The sequence below is a fragment of the Lolium rigidum genome, chromosome 1 (assembly GCF_022539505.1).
Source record: "Lolium rigidum isolate FL_2022 chromosome 1, APGP_CSIRO_Lrig_0.1, whole genome shotgun sequence".
Lineage (NCBI taxonomy): Eukaryota > Viridiplantae > Streptophyta > Magnoliopsida > Poales > Poaceae > Lolium > Lolium rigidum.
The window spans coordinates 357,126,301-357,143,960 of NC_061508.1; the positions used below are offsets into that span (position 1 = coordinate 357,126,301).

The 17,660-nt window shown below is 48.7% G+C and overlaps 1 protein-coding gene and 1 long non-coding RNA gene across 2 annotated transcripts; both read right to left on the reverse strand.

Moving 5' to 3' along the window:
- Positions 1-1,737: 1,737 nt before the first annotated feature.
- Positions 1,738-3,564, reverse strand: LOC124702524. Its single transcript, XR_007002535.1, has 4 exons — positions 3,445-3,564; positions 3,293-3,348; positions 2,122-2,163; positions 1,738-2,024 (listed from the first exon to the last, which is right to left on the reverse strand). It is a non-coding gene; the product is annotated as an uncharacterized LOC124702524 (long non-coding RNA).
- A 9,005-nt stretch (positions 3,565-12,569) lies between these two features.
- On the reverse strand, positions 12,570-16,218 carry LOC124684685. The gene is made up of 6 exons (XM_047218956.1): positions 16,178-16,218; positions 15,502-15,634; positions 14,993-15,096; positions 14,555-14,696; positions 14,331-14,471; positions 12,570-14,222 (listed from the first exon to the last, which is right to left on the reverse strand). The coding sequence occupies exons 1-6, from the start codon at positions 16,216-16,218 to the stop codon at positions 12,570-12,572; spliced, it is 2,214 nt and encodes a 737-aa protein (XP_047074912.1).
- Between the last annotated feature and the right edge of the window lie 1,442 nt (positions 16,219-17,660).

A 17,660-nucleotide genomic window follows, 5' to 3' on the forward strand; every position in this document is an offset into this window, starting at 1 on the left:
TAGGATTCAAGTAGACATGTCATTTCAATCATATATCTTTTCTATTCCTATGCTTTACCTATCCTTTAAATTAAAGGAGCCCTAGACTCGTGTTCTACTGAGCAGCAGCTGCTTTTTCGGACCATGATCGCAAGATAGTTCTCCTTCGATTTGATCATACACGTTCGGATGATGAAATGACAGCTGCTTCTAAGATGTAGCACCCTTTGATGCGTCAGTTATGAACAGCAGTCTTTCAAGTCGGCAAATCACTAGTTCAGACTTTGTAACTGCGAATCCATCATTCGCTCTGCAATTCCATAGCCAATCTGAATTCAGTGATGCTGCAAAATTCAGGGCGTACTCTGTTCCAGTACAGGCCTACTGCTGTATTCTAAGTGGAGGAATAGAGACCCAGCAGATTAACAATCGCATACCTGTTCAGAGAAACATGAAAATGAAGCAGATTAACAAAGTGGAAGCAGCAGGTCAAAATGAAGCAGAATGGGAGCAAACAATCACCACAGAGAAGCAGAGTGCCCAGATGCAAACACTTGAAGCTTTTCAGTCACAAATTTATGAACATTATTAAGTTGTAGCGTCCTCTGAACATTATTTTATGAACAACAATCTTTCAAATCCGGTGGATCAGTAATTCAAACTTTCCTTGTAGATGGAACCTGAACTTCCATTAACTGATGAACACAGCAAGATCGCTGGCCACTAAGACATGTACAAATCATTTTCGAAAAAAAGACATGTACAAATTCAGGCGCACCGTCCGGCCACACTGGCTTGGGATTGATGGCCTAACTTTACACCATACGTCGCTAATGCGTTCGCAACATTATCACAAGCCCTTGGGCGATACTTAATTGAAAAGCTAGGAAAGCTCTTGCTAGTGTGAAACTTAATTTCTCAGAAGAGATGACCATTAACAGATAGGTCATGAGCATTAGCCCTGATGGCTTCAACCAGCTTTTGTTAATCGGTCTCCACTTGGACTTTGCTTATTTGGTTGCTTCACTGCTCCCTTGTGCAGAACTGTTCGATTGACGGGAGCTCAGCCACGAACAAATATTTGGTTGCTTCACTGCTCCCTTGTGCAGAACTGTTCAAAATCATCATCAGTTCTAGTGATCAGTTGAAGTAAGTTCACCTCGCTGTTGCCATTTTCTAGTGCAAGTGTGTGCAACTATCTTGTTCGTGTCCTGTGTTGCCCTTTTCTCCTGAAACTATCTTGTTGCTGTCCTTCCATTCCCACCAGAGCAAGGCCATTGTTCGCAACATTCGACCGCTTTTAAATTTTAGGACTTCCGAAATGAGATCTTTAGGGCCACTGCATTCTACTAGGTTCTTGCAAATCTTTTCTGAACAAATCTTCACAACAAGAGTTTGATAGTTTTGCATAATAGAAACAAGTGACACTCATCTTCATTCAGGCTCCCCAGTACTACAAACCCATCATACATCAATACATTATCACTCTCCCGTTCTGCAGCAAATCTGAATTCCTGATGCTCCGAAATTCAAGATGGCTGTTCCAGATACATTCTACTGCTATACAAGCAGAGGAATAGGGACCCAGCAGATAAAAGATCACATGCCAATGGAAAAAAAAAGACGTAAATTATGTCCAGTAGGAACAAAAAACATCAGCAACAAACTAAAGGTGGAAACAGCTAACGAAAATGAAGCAGAACTAGAACAAAGAATCACCACAGAGAAACAGAGCGCCAAGATGTACACATTGGAAGCTTTCAGTCACAAATCACGTCATATTATTAGCTAGGGAACCATCTGTATCATGGCTAAGCAGAAGAGGCTGAGACACAGTAGGTTCCAGCAACCCGACTGCGACAATGAAGTTTAAAGCTCGATACATTTGAAAGACAGTTTGTTACAACCACAGATAGTGGAGCGCAACACAGATAGATAGATGGTTTATCATTTTCTAGGCAGACTCATTTCTTCCCACTCTTCTTGAGGCCGGATCCTCCCAGTGCACCCTTCTGGCCTGCCTTTGCCTTCAGCTCCTTCAGTGCCTGGTTGTCAAGAAAAGACAATAGTCCATGTCAGCAACAAGGGTCATAAAATAAGAAGACCAAGAGGGAAATGCTAGATAGTTGCTGTTGGTCTCACCTTTTGCTCATCTTTCTTCTTCTGGAGGTATGCCAGGTCAGTCTGCAAACAAAGAGGAAGACAAAAGCCTCATAAGCATAGATGAACTGCAACTGGTCAAGGAAGTAACAGGTGTTATCACTTCTTATTGTTTATTATGGACGGATTATCCAAATAAAAAGTATTGTTTTAAGGGTAGTACAAAATTAAGAACGCCTGCCTCTCCCCCAGACTCGTAACACTAGGGGATACTTGCGAATGTTGTAGCTTATGTATTAAGAGAATGGTATTATGGCTGGAGTATCCAAAGCAATACAGCTAAAACTATAAGAGGTACAACTAATTCAACAAGAAAACCCAAGGCTCATAAAACTAAACGAATAGACTGCTATCTTCCAGCTGAGCCAGTACAGTTGAGTTGTAGTGAACTAACCGCTGTCTAGTTAGTGTCCAACATACAGAGATCAGTAATGGCATAAAGAAAGAAGCAACACAACTATAAAGCTAATTCACCCCAGGTTTTGCTGCAAATTCAACTTAGCATATTCACCTCAGACAAGCCATTACTGTGCATTGTGTAAGCCACTCACAAAATCAGGGAACACTAACTTCGCCTTTAGCTAGATTGATTTCAAGAAATACTTCCTCCGTTCGGATAAAATCGACGCAGGTGATACACAGGAAGTGACTTACATATGTATGTATCCTGCATCGATTAAATGTGAACTGAGGTAGTACACACTAAGGCCTAACCATTAAGTAAAATACAGCCACATAAAACATTGTTTGCTTGCACACGCAACTACTTTGAATTTTCAAACAGCACAAGATCCAGCCGCCAGTTGACCCTCTCATCCAGCATAACCGACAGAATCGTTACCAATCCAGCAAATTCCCCCTCCTAACAGGAACAAGCAAAGTGATTCCACTCACCCAAGACCAATCATTCACGAACCCCTAAATTATTAAAAAAAACTTCTACTTCATCAGAACAGGTTCAGACATATAGCAATTCTGCTAAATTCCTATTCCCCTGGCGGATCATGTACAGTAACCAACCAAGCACGGACCGATCTAACGATTCAGCCCACCGGTGACCGGAACACATCCAAACCTAGAAGGAATTACAGGGGCAGACCGCTAATCCGGGCATCGAATCGGGGGCAACGGCCAGATCGGAAGGGCAACGTACCTCGTCGTAGTCCTTCTCGGCGACCTTGGCCTGCTTCAGCGGCTTGGCCTTCCCTCCTGCGAAACCGAAGGAGACGTCAGAACCCGGCCGCGAGGATCAAATCGATCGGCGGAAAGAACGCGAGAGGATCGGACGGATGCGAGAGGACAAACCTTGCTTCGACATGGCTGACGGGGTCGGTGGTGGGGCGGAGAGCGGCGAGAAACCCTAGCTGGAGCCGCGACGAGGAGGACGGAAGGAGGGGAAAGGCGAGAGGAAATGGAGGAGATGGGGAGAGATGATGAGGGATTAATATGGGGAGGAGGAGTTGGTGGAAAATGGAATCTTGTCTTGTGGCCGGGCCTCCGTTGGCCCACGGGTTCAGTAATGGGCTCTGTATTTTCCTGAGCTGGCGCTTTCAGCCCGTGATTTCCTTCAGTTCTAATGATATCAATTTGGTATTGCAGATGCTAATGTGTTTTTCCTGAAAACTAGGTCAAAGGTAGTAAGAAGAGAGGGGCATAATTTTTTATCATGTGTAGAAGCAAAGTGATGGAGGCAAATAGTCGATAGTACACAAGGACAGCATGCCCACACACCTACACACAGTGACGCAGGACCCGAAGTAGTGAAGCCATGTCATGCTACGCTTTTCGGGATGTGGATCCTCTAACGTACATCAAAGTGACGTCTAGTTGCCACCGAGTCAACTCACTCTAGCTCATGCGATAGGATATGTTTCCCATATTTAAGACGTGGTATAATTATATATATTTCGCAAACTAATATAGATGGATATAATCATTTGTTTCAGGATACTCGTATTTGTCACCAACATGGACCGAGTGGTCACTTGACCATTATTACAAATCGAAGATACAGTAAAAAAAAAAGGGAAACAAAGTAATACATAAGACATATGCCCTAGGAGTACTAGACAGAAAGTTCTCCATGAGGCCATCATCCAGAAAATTACTTAGGTTGATATCAAAACCTGGCTGGTATCAAATGAGTCATGCTATGTATCCAAATCATGCTCTTGGCGGCTCTGCCTTCACCATTATCAATGCCTTGTTCTCCATCTTTCTCTTCATATCTTCCTTCACCATTATTACCAATGCCTTATCCTTCATCTTGAGGCTCGAGCTTCTGAAACCTATCGGCAAATGTCTCCATCCCCATAAATGACAAGACGAACCAAACATGAGAGAGTAGCTCCGGGCCTTCGCTCATGCTCTTTGCGTGAATGTACCCGCTGCACCTACCGGCAGAGTAGCATAACATCTCTACCCATACTTCTTGGACCACGTTCCACCTCTCCCCTTCGTCATACAGCTCCATCAATGCTTTGGCAAGCTTGCATGCATTGGAAAGTAGAGCTCTTTTGATGTCAGCACCATCTTCCAAAGGTCGTTGCTCCCCCGCGAGAATTCTTCGTGCAATTCCTGTTTCATCCCGTGGTAACTCCCCAGCCAATCCCAACATGAACTCGACATCATCGCATGCAACCATGAAGATGTGGTTCCTGGTGCCAGGCATAAGCATCTCAGGATGGATGGAGAGTAGGTAAGCCATGTAGTTGGATATCACCCTGCTTCGGGTAGCACGCTCTAGGCCAAGAGAGGTTGTGCTTGGGTGGTGAAAGCAGAGGTCTGTGGCGACATGCCAGAGAAGCACACTTCTATCGAATGACATATCCACGCTCCATCTCATTTCAGGTTTATGCCTGAGAGCCCATTGGCCCCTACGGCTATTGAATCTCTTGTAGGTGGCAGCGTTGTGGATGTATCGTTCCCATCCATTCCTAACATGTCCGTAAACCAACTCTACAATTTGGAGAGTGGATGATTTTGGTAGCTGTTTTGTATAACAATGCATGTTAACATAGTCTTTGCAGAAGACAAGTGCGGAAAGCTTCATAATAACAGTGGGATGCCTCTTACGAGCGCAGAAGGACAAGAGGTTAGACTGGGAAACCTTGTCTTGTGCTATGAACATGATGCATGGACCGGTGAGTAACAATAGGAAATCCAATACCATGGTACAAGAGAACAAGATGTAGGTAACCTTGACATCCGTTGCACTATAGGCATGATTCATGTGGTTTGTGGAGAAGGGGATGAGAGACACTAGTGTGAGGAATGGAAGGGCGAAATGCAAACAAAAGGCATAGCTAAGATTGATCATTGGAGGTAACTTTGTGTAGAGTAACAAAAAAGATAGAAGAAGTGATTTTGACGAGAAATTATATGCTTGTCGATAATCAAAGGCCATCAAAAGTGGCATGCCTTTGATCCGTCTAGAGTATGGGACTGATATGTCTACCAGTAGATTGAAGATATTTAATACGTTAGTTGCTACCTCCAACTGATTTTTTACCAATATTTGTGCTTGCTCTTTATAATCGTCTGAATCTTTCTTGCTTACTTCTTGTACAAATTGTTCAAGTGTTATGTCTTTGTCTTCATCCCCTTCTTGTTCTGTCAATCTTTTTTCAACGACACTAGCTTGAGGAGCACCAGGAAAGCGAAAGGAACAACACATCCAACGGGACATCTCCTCGCAACACCGTGTAAAGAAGCCTTTTTCCCTTGGCGTGGACATGGAGGCTACTGCGACGACTGCGCCTCTCACACTGTTAAACAACATACACCATGGTTTCTGGAAGGATCTGATGGTTCCTACGACGAAGAGCAAAATTGCGGCCTGAAGCAACCGCTTCTCCCCATACCAGGACTTGCAGAAGACATAGAGGGCGATCGTGACCTGGGACACCATGGTAATGGCGTGCCGCTTCCACAGCTCGTTGTCCTCGACGCAGTAGGCAGTCATCATGTGCTGGCCCCCGAGGTGGATGAGGAGGACAGGCGCCCACAGCACTTCCAGGCCTCTCCCGGCATGTTGCTGCCCCTGCTGCTTGTTGCGGTTGAAGAGGGTGGCTAGGGCGTAGATGGCTAGAGCATCCCCGCCAAGGTAGGCGAGCCAGATGAAGAGTCTTAGCAAAGGTGGAAGGGCACACCTGCGCACCGCAGCGGAGACGAAGAGCATGTACTGGACGAAGAGGCTGCCGAGCACCAGAATTCGCAACTGCCACTCGTCCCACCACTGCACAGCGCCTGAGAAGCCCGTCATCCCGGCCCTTCTCTGCCTCTCTCTCTTGGTCTATATAGCTTATCTGCAATCGTACGTTCATGTAATGTCTTGTGCTTCTTCTATATATAGTCGCCGAGCGACAAAAGAAGATGCTGCATGCCCTCAGCAAGACACGAAAAAGCAACACAAAGGATTGTGTTCCTTGCGTGCTAGTGAGTAATATTGTACTCCTGCTAACGTGCTTCTGATGATGCTCGTATGAGCCTTTGTTTTTTCCTTTAATTAAAGGATTCCTGTCCCTTGATTGCCTTTTCTCCTTATACGTATGTCCCTTGCTTGTTCGTGGTGATCACAGGTGGAATTTCAGGCACTTAAAAGAACCAGAGAAAAAACACCGCGCGATGTATTGATCTGAACTCTCTTGCTAGCTAGCGTTCCACGCGGGTAATATATCCTAGTAGCTAAAACATCGCTGCAAAGAAGCGACTGATTTCTGAAACGAACACTCGCGGGTTCATTCATACGGGTACACACGGTTGCGCTTGTGGGCTCAACCGCCAACGCTGAAATCGATCGCAACACGCACGAACCCCATGACGCCTCCTGCGGCAGTCGACGCGACAACGGTCGCATCCCGTTCGGTGCAGACAGCTTTTGTCCACGTCGCTTGGATTCGCGGAAGAAAATCTTACACGACCTAGGTCGTACAGCCCGGTGGACGAATCTCAAAGCAACGAGAAGGCATGATTGATTAGGAAATTCTGAAGCAGTTATCAGATCCGAATTTTCCCTTCCTGGAAGATTTTCCTTACCAGAAGGCGGACGAGGGCAAGGCACATGGGAGCGGTCCGCCAGCGCTGTCGAGGGTGGCTGCCCTGCTAGCGATGCAGCGAGTGAGTGCGGCGAGGACGGTTGCCAGTACGGCGGCGGTGACACGATCTGGGGCGTTGAGGAAGGTGCTCGGTCCACCGATCCGTCGACGACGGGGAAGAGCAGCTAGATTGAGCGCCGGTTTTTTGCATCGCCGGATTTAAGCTGCCGGGCGCTGATGGTTCCGCGACGCGGTTCAGATTTTGCTAAGCTTCAGCGTTCTGCCTTCAGCTTTCCGCGCTGCTTTGAGATTCGGTCATCCTCGTGTCATGCGCCGAAGTTGGTCCAGCGACCTGGGCTGTACGACCCAGGCCGTATAAGATTTTCTGCCTTCAACAAGTATGTATTGTTGCAAGGCAGTCCCCCCTTTTCAAACGCTTTCTTTCCTCCTGCCTACAAATCAGCAATTTGATCCCCAGCGAGTGCACCCTGAACAGAATAAGAGCATCTCTAACAGAACCTGTAAACTAGCCAAAACCGAAAAATAACTGACAATTTACGGGTTCAGTTCAGAAAATGGCGCAGATCAGTCATCGTAAACGAGGCAAAACCGAAAAAAAGTTTTCAGGCCGAGACCGAAAACCCAACTCGGCCTGTATTTGTAGGGCTGAAACAGCGAACTGAACGCAACCCGTACTCGTGGCGCGCTGAAATTTCAACTCGAGCTAACTGCTTCCGCCGGTACAGTCGCCGGAATTCAACCAAATTCGCCGGAATCCGACCAAATTCCGGCGAGCTGGTGCCGGCGTGGGGCGGCGCGGGCGGGGCGAAGCAAGGCTGTGGCTGGCCGAGGCTGGGGAGAGGCGGAGCTGGCCGGGGCGAGCTCGCGCTGGCGAGCTGGGCGGAGCAGGGCACGGCCGAGGCGGAGCCGAGCTGGGCGCGGCCGTGCAGGCGCGCGGCGGGGCGCGTCAGGGCCGGAGCCGATCTGGCGCTGGGCGCAGCGAGGGCTGTGCTGTGCGCGAAGCGGGGCCAGGCGGCTCCATGCGGCGCAGGGCGGCCGAGCGGCGAGGCAGGCGCGGCGGCCGGCGGGAGGCCGGGCCGGATGTCTGCTGCTGGCACGGGCGGGGCCGTGCGAGGCGTGGGGCGGCGGGCGGGGCCGGGCGCGGCGGCGGCGCATGCGGCGGCCGGGCGGGGGCGGGGCAGGGCGGCCGGGCAGGGGACGTGCTGCTGGGGAGAGGAAGAAGAAGATAGAGAAAAAAAACGGAATATTTAAGGAATATACCCTTTTACAGTTTTCGTGGGACTGTTCTGCGCCACCAATTTTTCGACCCGAAAACACGAGTTCAGTGAACTGAACTCCGTGTTTTCAGTTCCTATATTTACGGGCTCTGCTAGAGATGCTCTAACATGGTTAGTGGACCAACCAACCACCAACCATGTTATTCTATTGAGGCTGGACGTGGCCATGGAACCACGACCGCTATCGCCTGACGAGCGTCGACTCCAGGCCCGCCTCAAGCAAGCCTACTTGGGGCTCGCCTCCCTCGAGCGCACGATGGCTATGCAGCGGGCCAAGATAGCTTGGCTCAAGGAGGGGGATGCTAATACAACCTTCTTCCACCAGGACGCGGCTTACCGCCGGCAAAAGAATGTCATTCACAATCTCCAGGTTGTGGGCACGGTCGTCTCTGACCATGCCACCATGGCCGAAGCTTCCTTTACACACTTTGAGGGACTTCTTGGCACTACGGTGGATCGACAGTACTCGCTAGACCTGAACTTCCTGGGCACACACTCAGAGGACCAGTCTGATTTTTCTTGATGAACAAACCATTAAGTCCATCAGCGCCCGGGTGCTTTGTCATTGGGCATATGCTTGATAACATCATCTGTTTCCTCCTTAGTAAATGGCACTTCCACTTCACTGAGATCAGTTGGTGTCATCATGTTTTGTAGGTCACAAATCATATGTGTGTCAAGAGACTGTCCAAGTCTTTGCTTGAAAGAATTCCATAAAAGTGCAGCTTTATGTTCATGCTGTGAAAGTTCAATGTCATACTCATTCTTCAAAGATTATAAAAAGATTGAATCAGAATAAACAATGCTTCCATCGATTGTGATTTTGAGCCGGCCACAAAGATTCTCCCGTGCATGGGATAATATTTCATTAGTATAATTTCCGGAATTTACAACCTTCTATACATTATGTTTCCTTAGAATTGAAGACTTTTACTATTTGTTTGTTAAATATGCACACGGTGACGTGAGAAAGCAATTAGCCAAACATCTGATGCTCGATATACTGCATAGAGCAGCCACGCAATGGTCCGATAATCCCAATTTAGGAGTTGTTAACATAAAAACCATTTTCCACTTGGGATGGCGCGCCAGGAGGAAACCGGGTCGGCGCTAGAGGGCCTCCAATCTGGCACAACGATTTGGAGGTTGAGCACTACTCGCCGACTAACCAACGATAGGGAGGGAGAGGCTGCCCTACAACCATGGATCTCAGCAGCTGGTCGACTTGCTGTCGTCGATGAAGCGCTGCTGAGGATGAACTCCCAGGAATCTTTGCACCAAAGTGCAACAGGTGATTTCCCCGCCACCTGCATGATGTGGAACACGAATCACCAGGCTTCCTCTCCTCGCCACCACGGTCGGCCAGAGGAAGACAACCCGCGCCTCTGCCCCACATCAGTCAATGGCGATCTGAGACGGCTTTATTGAAGGAGACGGTGGCCTTCCCTTGCACTCCCAGCTCCGACTAGAGGAGCCTAAGAAGAGGAAGAAGAAGAAACCCTGCAGCATCCCATATCTGGCCGCCATGATCAGGAACTCCACTCCTAGCTACGGGCATAAAGCCCAAGACCGGCATCCCGCCAAAACACCTACAACTACTCTGTACAACCCACCTCGACCACCCAAATCCACGGCGGGCGGCATCGCTGCCGGGGGAGAAGGGGGGGCAGAGGCAGGGAGACCCTCCGGACTCTCAGCGGTACTGTAGCAGCTCGAGATGGGGAGAGGGGGCAAATAAGCGAGCTACAAGACATGAGGTCCATTTTCTAGGTTAAATTTAATCTTCAGTACCGCTGTATATTTCGGAAGCAAGGACTGCCACATTTTTCGTCCGTTCTATTATAAAAAAACTAATCATACTTTGATTTCGAATCGACACCGTTTCTGATAGGTGGGATCCAGATTTTCAGGACAAACTTCATCCCTACCGCCGCCGATCTTTCCGTGCTCGCCGTTGTGGCCGAGCGCTGCCGCGACCGCACCCCTGTTGGAAGGGCGGCGGCCGCCAACCTCGTCGGCGTGCGATGGAGGCTTGCCTCGCCGGAGTACGGCAGCACACTGCGGCTTCCAGCCTCGCCGGATCTCGCCGGCCACTGTGGTGCCGTCCAGTGCTTCCAAGTTACGATGCGGATGGGAAAGGACATGGGTTGATCTTGGGATATTTTAATTTTCTTTTGTAATATTTTACTTTTTAAAAAAGGCCAACAAGTTGGATAAGTTCACATCAGCAAAACTCACTCTGACAGGTGGGCTCGTCTGTCAATTCGTGCACAATTCATAGTGTTTATGAGAAAACCAGGGAAAAATGTGGTGGTTATTTTGTCTCCCGAAAAGTAAAATGGTACCAAAGTAAAATTTAGCACGAAAAGTGCTGGTTTTATGCTAACAACTCTCCAATTAAGGCTAGAAGATATTCTAGCTAAGCATGCCAGTCAGCTGGACTAATCCAAGGGATTCTCGTATCTGTTAGAATAATCCCTTTCCAATCACGTTAATGCTGCAATCTGTTCATCTGATACTATACAGCATAAAAACACCATCTATCATATCCCCATATCCCCATTTTTTCATCTCGCAGCACACCATCCCTTTAACGTCGGTTTGTAGTTGCTACCTTCTTCCTTGTAGCAATCGATCTGTTTCCATGGCTCCCACGAAGGTGAGCATGGAGTACATCGCCAACAACTCAACCAGGAAAATGGCCTGCAAGAAACGCACACTGGGCGTGATGAAGAAGGCGGGGGAGCTGTCGACCCTGTGCGGCGTGGAGGTGTGCTGCATGGTCTTGCCCGAGGGCGAGCCGTCGTCGGAGATGCAGGTGTGGCCGTCGCTGCCGGAGGCGACGGCCATGGTCGACCGTCTGAAGGCCATGCCCGAGGTCGACCGGCGCAGGAAGGAGATGGACGGGGAGGACTACGTCCGGGAGCGCATCGGTAAGGCGAAGGAGCAGCTGTGCAAGGCGGAGCGCGACAACCGGCAGCGCGAGACCACGCTCCGCGTCCATGACGCCATGGTCGGTCGGCGCGAGAGCCTCGAGGGCCTTACCGTCGAGGAGCTCACCGGCATAGGCTGGACGACGGAGAATCTTATCAAGAAGATCAAGGACTGTATCGAGTATCGCAGTGGGCGGCAGCAGGCCGGCCGCCGGCGTGACGGCTGATCCTCTGCCTACGGTCGCCGCCGACGTGGAGTGGTGGGAGCGGCAGCTATAGCAGTGTGGTCGCCGGCGGCGACATGATGCAGCTCGGTAAAACTACTGTGGATGGAAGACTTGCATGGGCTGTTCCGGGTACTTATTTTCCTGGTGTGTAAGGAGACATGAAGTAACTAATAATAGTCGGCAGAATAGCAAACACAAGGTTTTGATTGTTGAATGTTGGCGACAGTAATCCAAGCCAAACGCACTAACCTGAGCATAGATATATGGCCCTTTCTTCTGTAATCGTCTCAACTCTTTCGATATCGTTCATGTTGCCAAGAAGCATAACTTCACAAGATGTAAGGATATTACCTGATAGTACAAGTGTACAAGCAAGCATACATGTGCACTTAGCATCAGAATGCTCCGCTGACTTATTTTACCACCGTCTTGTTGTCGAACGAATCGAAAACAAAAATTTCAGATAATAATTCATTGGTGGCCAAAATGGTTCCAAGACCAAAATCTTAAACCATGATACATACTCACGAAAACTTGGAGTAGCATGAGTGAAAAGATTCTGTATGGCTCGATCAACAAAATTTACACATCAATCAGAGTTTCTGAACTACATGGAGCAATAGAAAATCTGGAACTACAGTATATGAATCAAAACAAATGCTATTGATCTAACGAACAAATATATATCCTATCACCTGTATCCTGTTAACCCCTGTACCAAGTCCATATCCAAACGAGCACCAACGGTGAAAACTGAAAATGAAAAGCAAGAAGTATACTAATGTTGTAAAGAAAAGGAAAATACATGCGCATATCATCCCGTCGGTCTAAGAGTTCAGAAACGTTGTGTGCCGTCACTTGCAACGAAGAAACCTGTCAGAAAGCTCGGATTCTGAAAGTGTTACACGGGCCAGATATCATATTCATACCTCCTCCTTAAGCATTCCTTAGAGCAATGACCCGAGCGGCCAGTTCCTCAAAGTCCGGCATTTTTGGGTGGACGTGAACACCCCTAGGACATTTCAACCGCAATGAGGAGGACCGAGCAGGAACCTGGGAAGCTTCACCCGTGCTGGCAGATTCCGGCGGTAGCGAGACTGTTCTTCCAGGACGGTGCAAAGAACCGTTTTCCTGACATTGTGTTTGTGCTTCATCATAGTTAGCAGTTCTGCTGGTTCCTGTTGTTGTTTTGGTTTCATCCATATGTAAGCCTTTCTTGCTATAATGCATGAGCAGCTTGTCCATTATCCTTTCCTCCTCATCCAGATCTCCACCATGCACAGCAGTGTTCTTGCTATCGACTCTATGATGCCCTTTTGTAGTCCGTGGTAGGAGATTACCAAAATCAATAGCACTTTCATCTTCGCCAGCTTGAGGCCGCAGCATGGACCCATCGTGGTCGTCCATGTGCAGAGCTCTGTTTCTCCTTCCTGAGTGACTTGGTCGACTGCTAGGAGTTCTTTCAACATTCCTGCCATTACCAACACCATGACCGTTCTCATCATAGGCATCACTAGCAACCTTGTGCTTGCTTGCTGGTCTTCTGAGACTGCTGGGTGTTTGGCTTGTGACCTTCTCAGGTGCCTCATCATAAGCATCACCAAGTGCTTGTGGCTTCTTCCTTCTAACAGAAACGGGCCGAAGCACATGGCTTTCAGCAGGACGATCTGTTTGTTCAGTCAGATTGTGCTTCTTGAAGACACTGCCAGTTGGTTTTGTAGAATCATCAGTTACCTGCATGCCAAATTTGGGGTTGATATAAGGAGGCCGCATATTAGCTGCCCTCTGTGGCACGCTCTGTCCATTTTGCACCATCTGTTCCACATCCTTTAACTGCTGTGGCCTACCATGCAACAAACTGTTGCTCTCTTCTTTTTCATCACAATTCTTGACCTTCGCTACATTTGTCTTGGCATAAGGAGGGGTCCTGTTTGTAGTCTTGCCACTCGAAGGATTTAGTGACCTAGGTTCTAGCTTCTGCAGGCCAAGAGTTTTGCACCCTAAGTTTGCTTGTCTCCTATTATCAGGACGGCCAGGCATGGGTGATCGGTGCTGATAACCAAGTCCCTTGTAATTCTCCTTTTCCACAACATGTTCTTTCTCAGCTTCTTTTGGCTTGACAATTGGTGGAACTATCTTGTTGCTTTCTGCCTCAGGAAATTTCACTGAACCAGATTCATGTTTCGGCAGGCCATCAATATCTAGCTCGATAGCTTCCATCAGCTCTTTTTCAGAAGGGCGGGAGTCTTTCTTCTTCAATTTCTGAACTTGCTTTTCAGTTTCCCCCCTTTTAGTTTCAATAGGGGATACTGATTTCCCCAAGTTTTGCCTACAATGAGATTTATCAGAATTCTTCCCTCCAGTATTATCATTCAATCGACCAAGGCTGTTATCAACAGCCCGATCAGCCTGAACATCTTTTGGTTTCGGTTCCGCTTCCACTTTCTGCTTGTGGTCCACAGGTGTAGCTTCAGATTTTCTTTCGAGTGGATGTTCACCAGTCCCCTGATGTTCACCATCATCCTTCTGCTTAATGGGTAAAGGCGTTACCAGCTCAACCTTCTCCACTGAATCCTTTTCAAGAAAACCCTGAAATTAAAAAATCCATGATACCAAGTCAACAACATGTGTATGTTGCTTTATATATTAAAAATGACCGAGTAGTAAATTCATTTACACAGGTTCATCTGAACATACATCTTTAGTCTCTGGTGGCGCCCATAACTTGATTTCCAATGCCTTTCTATCAAAACCAACAGAGAACTCTTCAGCAACACTTTGCATCACTTGAAACTTCTCCTCATCTGTGAATAAATCGCTTTGAAGTTTCCGAACAAACTGCAGGTACAAGGAAGGACTATTAATCAGGCTAATCAGAACACTATGACCCAGACAATAAATCTATTGGGCATCTCACGCACCTTGTGGCTAATGAATGGCTCGAGAGTACCATATGTTCCTGTGAATACATGCCTTAGGTCACACAGTTCAGGCAAGTCTGGGAAGCGAGCAGCAGCAAAGATTAGGGTTGACACGGCCTCCCTGGACTCCTGGGGACACTCCCTGTTGATACAGAAGCGCACATATGTCATGATATTGCACCGCCAAGCTTATCAAATTACCTATCTGCCTGTACCCCCAATCAAAGTATCAATTGTCATATTCACTAGCTGAAGATCCAAGCAAAAAAATTGCTTGTGATAACACTGAACTAGAACATGGAAAGAACCACAGAGACATGTAAGTTGGACTTAAAAGCTACTGCGACGCCGATTTTATCCTAGAGCAAACATATAGGGATACCAATAATGATTAAAATGTGCATTACAATTCTATATTCACCAAGCAAAGATAGATACCTCTGTTTCTGTAGGCTGTTGAGCTGCTTCCCAATGAAATCGCAGTACTCCTCGATCATGTCATAGCAAAATGCATGGTTCATCTCGACTATCAGCGCATCCATCTGCGTTCCAGAGAGGGTCATGAGCAGAGACAGGAAACAACATTAGTAATTCAGTCATCACAGCCACAGTTTATTTTTTCTTTTCTCTCTGGTAAAGCAAAATGGACAGGATTTTATGACCAATCAGTAAAACATTTGCCAACTTTCCCTGCCGAAAAAGAGGAACACAGCGCAATTGTCTTCAATTTCGCATCAAACCAGAACCGTTTGTTCCAGAGAGGGTCATGAGCAGGGACAGGAAACAAGATTAGCAATTCAGTCATCACAGCCCAAACCAGGATCGTTTGCGCCAGCAGAGCAACGCAATTCAGCAGTGAAATGCTGGGCAGGAACCCAAACCAGAACCGTTTGTTCCAGCAGTTTAGCAATGCAGTTCTTCATGAGAGATATGCTGGGGAAGCTTACCCGTCCGAAGGCGTGCTTGTCGTGGCCGTTGGAGAGGAGCTCTGCGACGTCCTTCTTCATGAAGCCGATCATAGCCTGCTTCTTGCGGCGTATGACGACGAGCCGCGTCCGGATGCATTTGAAGGCGTGCTTGCTGCACCATATCCATTGTTGAGCAACCGGTTAGACCAAACCCAACACCGCAGTATGCTGATTACGTACGCGGAATCGCGGAAACCCCGAGAGCCCAACACCGTCCCAATCCACGACCGTAGGTTCATCGTTGTGTACGCGGTCAAAAGGCAGAGCAACGCAGCGGAAACCCCGAGAACCGAAATCGACGGGATTTTGAAGATGTTTTTCCGAAGAAAATGTAGAGAATCGATCGGAAGTCCACGAACCGAACCGGATGAAAACATCCGCTGAATGCGGCGACACGGAAGGAACCCCCAACAACCTGGGAACACGAAGCGGAAAAAAAATCCACCCGGCGCCGCGTCGCGCCGCGGCGCAGGGAGCAGGGAGCGGAGCCGCGCGCGGCGTCTGACGGTGCGGAGCTGGACTCGAAAAAGGGGAACAACTGCGCGCCGCGGCGCCGCCCAACTCAGCCGCGCTCGATCGAGGTCGAGCGAGCCCCCGACGCAATCCGAAGGGAAACAGCGGTACGGACGAGGAAGGAGCAGAGTCGAGCGCGTACCACCGGTTGTAGAACTTGGAGTTGATCAGGCTGTCGAACATCTTCCCCGGCCTCCTCCTCCGCTTCCCGGGCCTTCTCCTCCTCCCCCGCCGCCGCGCCGCACCGCACCCCCGCGCAGGTCGTCTTCAAGCAGCCGCCGAGGCCCCCGCCGGCAGCATCACGAGGTCCGGTCGGAGAAGCTAGGAGAAGGAGGAGGCGGTTGGAGGAAGTGGTGGAGGTGGTGGGGAAACTGGACGCAAAGCTGTTGCGCTGCTGCAGCCTTGCAGAAGGGTCCAGGTGGCGGCGCGGGGTTTGCGGGCCGTCCGATCGGGAATGGGAGGATCGTAACAGACCCGGGGGGATAAAGCTCGGTGCGGAAAGCAAAAAGTGAGGTTTTGAATTTTGGGGTGTTGGCCCGTTGCGGGAGAGCCGCGGACCGCGGTGGTTTTGTTGTGGGGATTGGTCACGTTGGGTAAAGGCATGTGTTGATGTGTAGTCGTGTGGTTTTAATGGAAGGCATTGTTAAGCTTTATGGCGTCATCATTTCACTAGCTTCGTGGTAATAATAGCAAGGTGGTAGGCCTGATTTGGGGGGCAAACTGGCCCCCTCCCCACCGTCGGATCTATAAAACTCGAGATACGGGCCGTTCATCAATCGTAACGTTCTGCAACCACGACGGTAAAATCCTATCGGTAGCAGCAAAATCCGTGAGGAAAAAAAGCCGATACACGTACGTATGCAGCATGAGAGGCCAATGTCTGCTGCACCTCACGGAAAAATTTGCGTGGAACTGCCGCATCAGCTTGCTTGTGTGTTCGCACCTAGATGCAGCGCACGAGCTCCACAACATGTGAGAAAACACCAGTGCATCATCGAAAACTGCCCGATTACTAACCTTGAACCGTCGTCCATGACGATCGGGATCTCGTGGGTCCGGGCTCGCCCCCTGCGAATCTGACTCGTGGGATCCTCGACAACACTAGATCCCGCGGCCATGGACTCATTCCTCTTGGAGCCCCATCTCCCCAGGGTTGGCTTCAAAGTGGACCTCCATTTCGAGAGTACATGCGTGTGGATTCCAACCGGGTGCGGGGGAGGGAGGAGGGGTGGAGGAGATGGGCGGTAGAGGAAGAACGACGTGGAAGGAAGATGATCGTGGGGGAGGGGCGGCTTCTGAGGAGTATCCATGTGACGAGTCTCGCGGAGAGAGCTGGTGTATGAGAGATATATATAGGTGGGTTCCGGTACCACATATGAGAGAGAAGAGAGTCGATCGACCCTTTTCATAATTATATGCATATTATGGCAATTTTAGAAATTATTCATTTTAGTATCCTTGCCGTAATGATATTTCGTGTGTTTTCATTATTTTGGAGAAGAATAACTTTGGTGTTATTATAGGCTAAAGTTTAGACCCGCGCCATTAAGGACGGGTGGCGTTAGAGTGCCATTTTTTTAATAATTATATATATATATATGAAAAAAGGACGATAACCGGCATAC

Bases quoted from the DNA above. Each gene is read 5' to 3' on its own strand.
- LOC124684685 (XM_047218956.1), bottom strand. From the start codon at position 16,218: ATGTTCGACAGCCTGATCAACTCCAAGTTCTACAACCGGTG. The intron at 15,635-16,177 runs GTACGCGCTCGA...GATATGGTGCAG, and splicing joins TCCAAGTTCTACAACCGGTG to CAAGCACGCCTTCAAATGCA. The intron at 14,697-14,992 runs GTATCTATCTTT...CTGTATCAACAG, and splicing joins AACAGCCTACAGAAACAGAG to GGAGTGTCCCCAGGAGTCCA.